The 6,048-nt window shown below is 43.7% G+C and overlaps 1 protein-coding gene across 2 annotated transcripts in view; it reads right to left on the reverse strand.

The window, feature by feature from the left end:
• The window catches only part of eif4g3 (eukaryotic translation initiation factor 4 gamma 3), a 47,577-nt gene extending 41,974 nt beyond the window's left edge, over positions 1–5,603 (reverse strand). For both annotated transcript variants that reach the window (XM_023955290.1, XM_023955289.1), the window contains exon 1: positions 4,996–5,603. In XM_023955290.1, the coding sequence (XP_023811058.1) occupies positions 4,996–5,159 (164 nt within the window). In that variant the 5' untranslated portion in view covers positions 5,160–5,603. The remainder of the gene's footprint in view (positions 1–4,995) is intronic.
• Positions 5,604–6,048: the final 445 nt, after the last annotated feature.

Raw genomic sequence — 6,048 nt, forward strand, 5'->3', positions numbered from 1 at the left:
TGGATTAGAGTAAATTGTGTACAGGTATATGCCCCCGCATCTCAAATTATTGATGGATTAGTCAGGCAAATTATCCGAATTGTTCCTTCAATTTGAGACAATTTCTTTGTTGTTGTTTAAAACGAACAAACAACAAAAGAAGAATCCAGTTCAAACAGCTGCTGTTCTCTCCGTGTAGAATAAATCAATGTAAGTAGAAAAAAAATGAGCATCTTCTCACACAGTGACCGAAAAATCAGTGAGCGCACCTGACAACCAAGTGAATGTATGTTCCATGAATAATGGGACAGCGACACAATTCCAACGTTTTTGGCTCTTTACACCACCACAATGGGTTTGAAACGGAAGTGAAGAAGGTTTGTGTTAACCTGCCGACTGTCGGCTTTAATTTGAGGGTATTTACACCCAGATCAGGTGAGCGGGGTAGGAATTACAACAGTTTGCTTATGTGCCTCCCACTTGTTGAGGAACCAATGTAATGGGCCAATTGGCTTCTCAGCTGTTCCACGGCCAGGTGTGTGTTATTCCCTCATTATCCCAATTACAATGAGCAGACAAAAGGTCCAGAGTTTTTGATGTGGGCTGTATGCATTTGGAATCTCATGCCGTCAACTCTCAAGATGAGATCCAAAGAGCTGTCACTATCGGTGAAGCAAGCAGTCATTAGGCCGAAAAAAACCCCAAAGAAAACCATCACAGAGATAGCAAAAATATTAGGCGTGGCCAAAACGAGTGTTAGGAACATTCTTAAAAAGAAGGAACGCACTGGGGAGCTCAGCTACGCCAAACGACCCGGAAGACCACGGAAAACAACTGACCAAAGAATTCTCTCCATGGTGAAGAAAACAACCGTTACAACAGTTGGTCAGATCAAGAACACTCTCCAGGAGGTAGGTGTGTGTGTGTGTCGAAGTGGACAATTGAGAGAAGACATCACCAGAGTCAATACAGAGGGTTTACCACAAGATGTAAACCATTAGTGAGCCTCAAAAACAGGGAGGCCAGACTGGAGTTTGCCAAACGACAACTATTTATCTATTAAGCCTGAAGATAATGACCATAGAGAGAAACTGAACGCCTGCATCAGAGACATCAAGACCTGGATGACAATTAATTACCTCCTGCTGAATCCAGAAAAAACTGAGGTCATTATACTTGGTCCTAAAAACCTCAGAGATGCTCTGTCTGCTCAGATAGTCTCCCTGGATGGCATAAGTATAGCCCCCAATTCCACAGTTAGAAACCTTGTGGTTTTATTTGACCAGGACTTATCATTTAAGGCTCACATATCTCAGGCGTGTAGAACTGCCTTTTTTCACCTGTGGAATATTGCTAAGATCAGAAATATACTTTCTAAGAGTGATGCTGAAAAACTCATCCATGCATTTGTTACGTCGAGGCTGGATTACTGTAACTCCTTGTTAGCAGCGTGTCCTAAGAGTTCCTTAAGAAGTCTCCAGCTTGTTCAGAACGCAGCAGCTAGATTGTTAGCAGGAACTAACAGAAGAGATCACATCACTCCTGTGCTAGTTTCACTTCACTGGATCCCAGTTGATTCCAGAATCAAGTTCAAGATCCTCCTGTTAACCTATAAGGCCTTACATGGTATGGCCCCGTCATATATTAAGGACCTCATAGTCCCTTACCAACCAATAAGAACACTTTGCTCACAAAATGATTGTGGTTCCTAGAATTCGTAAAAGTACGGTTGGAGGTAGAGCGTTTAGCCACCAAGCCCCTGTTTTATGGAATAAAGCACTTGGCTGTGGATCCTGTCTCCGGCTCGTCTCGCGCCCCCAGCCGTCCCCCAACTTCAACTGGATGAAGATCAACTGGTGGACTTTAAACATGTAGTTGTAGATTTAGATAAGCTAATTCTTCTTTAAGAGTTCTGGCATTGCCTGTCCGTCCTGGGGGAGGATCCCTCCTTTATGTGGGCACCCCTGAGGTTTCTTCGTTTTTTCCGGATTCCGTTTTTTTAGGAGTTTTTCCCTTACCGCGAAGGGGGGGGGGGGGGGGTCTAAGGGCAGGGATGTCCAGTTTAGTTTAGTTTGTTTAGTATTATCCTATTGAATTCTATGCATTTATGATCCTTTTTTATTGTACGTTTACCTTCCAAGAACCAGTACAAAGCCCATTGAGACGACTGTTGTTGTGAATTTGGGCTATCCAGATAAAGTTGAATTGATTTAAAACAGTCTTCATAATTCCGTAACAACATCCTATGGACAGATGAGACCAATATCAGCTTGTACCAGAGTGACGGAAAGAGAAGAGTACGCAGAAGGAAAGGAACTGCTCCGGATCCTAAGCAGACCACCTCATCAGTGAAGCATGGTGGTGGTAGTGTCATGGCGTGGGCATGTAGGGCTGCTAATGGAACTGCTTCTCTTGGATTTATTGATGATGTGACTGCTGACCAAAGCAGCAGGATGAATTCTGAAGTGTTTCGGGCAATATTATCAAATGTTTCAGCACTCATCAGACGGACCCAAAGCAGACTGCAACAGCAACCAAAGACTTTCTTAAGGGAAAGAAGTGGAATGTTATGCAATGGCCAAGTCAATCACCTGACCTGAATCCAATTGAGCAAGTGTTTTACTTGCTGAAGACCAAACTGAAGGGAAAATGCCTCAAGAACGAGCAGGAACTGAAGACAGTTGCACTGGAGGCCTGGCAGAGCATCACCAGGGATGAAACCCAGCGTCTGGAGATGTTCATGCGTTCCAGACTTCAGGCTGTGATTGACTGCAAAGGATCTGCAACCAAGTATTAAAAAGTGAATGTTTGATTTATGATTATTGTTCTTTCCCATTAACTTTTGGGAAGCACATAAGCAAACTGTTGTAATTCCTACCCCGCTCACCTGATCTGGATGTAAATACCCTCAAATTAAAGCCGACAGTCTGCAGGTTAAGGCACATCTTGTTCGTTTCATTTCAAATCAATTGGGGTGGTGTGTAGAGCCGAAAATGTTGGATTTGTGTCGCCGTCCTTTTATTTATGGACCTGACTATACAGTGAAGACGCCAGCATGAGCTCATGGTGGGATTTTTAAAAAGTGACCCAGATTGTTATCTAGTTCTGCAGAACCTGACTAATGTACTGTAAAAAGCTGTGGCATTAATATTTACGTGTGTGATTCAGCCAACTGGCATCTCCTGTTTACATTAAATATGGCTGTAGGATATAATACAGATAACTAGTAGACAAAATAAAAATTTCTATGGATCTACAGTCAATGGGGGCCCAAAACTGGTACGATTCGGTCCGGCTTAACGGGTCCATTTTATTATGGAAACACTCAAAATTCCGGACTGGACCGTACCAGTCAGTGAAAAGAGGCATTACAGACCCACTCCGATTATCTTTTGATCTACAGTCAAAGTGTCCCCAGTGGGCTTTTATTTATGATTATGGCATTTTTAGCCTGAATCTAAAAAACTGTGTCATTATCTATGGCATCGTTTCTGCAGAGCAACAGGAGTTGATCAAAAATTCCCTTCTAGTCACCCATAACAGAGGTCTCCTGCTAGCTCACAGCAGTGCAAAAAAAACACGATTTGAAAAAATGAAATGCTCAGAAATGAAAATTTAAGCTTTTCTTTCATTATAGAAGTCCTTCATCATCATAAAAATGCCACTAAAACATGTTAAAAACACCATTTTCATCAGAGTGGGGCTTTAAACCATCTATGCAACGCCACTCTGTACTGAAGCAGCGTCCTAAAAACACCTGAAAGGAGGTGATAGGAAACTTCTTTCCTCTAACAAATTTAGATAAGACAGTACAACGCACGGTGTGGATTTACTTAACAAAAAAATAGAAATGCATTAAAATAGGAGACGCCTCTACTGTGGTAAGCACATAAATGGAAAGCGGCGTAATCTCAGGCCGCAGGAAATCGGGTTAAAAGATCCCATCTCAAAAGGTAAGCCACAATAGATGTTGGTGGGACAAAAACAGGAATCCCTCGGCCAAACAGCAGGCAGGGCAGGAGAAATCTGCCTAATCCTCACACTACTGATGCCATGCTGTAAATAAAACAGGGGCTTATGCAACCAGGGTGACTTAGCCAGAAGTGGGCTAGGGGAACACTGGGCCATCCTTGAGTCAAGTCAGAAGAAAAAGCGGTGACAGAGCCAGCTCACACCACATTAAATTAAAGGATGCCAGAAGAGAAGAGCGCTCATCAGCTCAATTCTATTTACGTCATGTGCAAAACCCATGGATGGAGCAAAGGTGAAAACGTGTTTGGAGCAAAGACACGTTTTATGCATCATCTTGGCTTAAGATGATGCAACAAAATAATAAAACAAAATAAAAATGGTGCCATCAACAACAAAACACCTGTCATTCTGAAAGCTAAGGCCTGTCAGTCAAGGTGCACCACCAACACGGCTTTTTAGCATCATGTCATCTGAAACGAATCCAGCCCAGAACCGAGCCTCGGTGCTTCCCATAAACGACATTAAAAAAAACAGCATAAAATGACGCTGAAATGCAGACATTCACACAGCCGAGGCAGAAGATGACTGCGGGGGCTCGGTGTCGCCGCAGCCGCAGCAGCGGTGCTTCCATTCGGCTAAAGCATCCTGCTAGCCAGCAATCAGAGATGAACAAAGCCGGTGAGCATCGGGAAAGCCCGCTAGCATACCGGCGATTCCGGTTTTCCTGACTAGATCATGCTACGTGATTCTTTATGACATTTATTATTATTATTTAAGGTAAACTACGGTCTTTTTTCACCTTCCAAATGCGTTTAAAAACAGTCGTACAGCATCCAGATGACAACCGGCTTGATTAGCCAACGTTAGCACACTTAGCTAGCTAATTGTACCCTCCCCTCCCAGCTCCCTCCAAACGAAACCATCACCCCCACATCCCACCCGTGTTATCGACCACTAGCCCGACTGCCATGCGAGGGAAACTCGCGCTAGAAAGTTACCCGTGCCACACAACCCATGCATTTGTTACCCCGGGTGAAAGGATACTGAGGCGGCGGCACCGCGCCGGGCTGGGGAGCTGCTGGGGCTCCCGGCGGCAGAGACACGGAGGTCAGGGTAGCCCGCAGTTGGCTCGACGGAGAGGGGCCACTTCCAGGTCCGCTAACTGCGACAGCGGCGGTTTTCGGGACCACTTTCGGTGGCAAACTCATCGCAAAAATATCTAAATTAAAAACAATGCCTTAATAAATAAAAGGTACAAACAGCGCGTAGCTTGCATTCATAAATCAAGCCGAGGAGATACTTGAAGCAGGCCCCAAATCCCTCTAACGAGCGGGGATAACGAAGCTGGAATTGCCACACAAACGGCTTTTTTCATGGAAAGTCGCTGTTCGGATCAGCGGTGCTATTCATGGGGACGGTGGGAGGTTTAGCCTCCCTGGCCCGTCCGGAACCTCTGCGGATCCGTTTCGGTTCGTTTCTCTCAAACGAAACAATCGCCGCAATCTTCGACCTCCCTCTGCGGTCTATCTTCTCCTCGCGGCAATTCTGTTTTCTATCATTTTTTCCTCACAGAGATGAGAGACTTCGACAACATGGCGTAGCGGCCGCTTTCAGCAGTCCGGGCAGGACAGATGATTCGACAAATCTCGGCCAGTTACGGAGCCGCTCGGCTAATCAAATAAGCGTTTCAATCAAACCCCGATGAACGGCGTCTCCCACGTTCCACGTGGCCAGAAAACAAAAAACAGTTAATAAAATAATAAAATCCCAAATGTTTATCTTCAATTAATTGTGTATAAAAGTATATATTTTAACAATATAAAATATATTTCTATTTTTTATTTTATTACGTACAAAAGTTGGCAAAAATATACAAGCTAAATATTTTTATTTACTTATTTTAAATTTAAAATATATATACTTTTTTACCACTTAATCGCAACAAAACGTTCACTTCTCCCCTTCTGCCCCACTCACGTGTTTATAGCACCACCTACCGTCCAAATGTGTGCACTTGCAGCATTTATTTACTAAATTAAATCTGGGTGCTCTGTCTGTATTGACTAAAAAAAACACTAAAAGTTTGTTAGAACTTCT

The sequence above is a fragment of the Oryzias latipes genome, chromosome 5, assembly GCF_002234675.1.
Source record: "Oryzias latipes chromosome 5, ASM223467v1".
NCBI classification, from domain to species: domain Eukaryota; kingdom Metazoa; phylum Chordata; class Actinopteri; order Beloniformes; family Adrianichthyidae; genus Oryzias; species Oryzias latipes.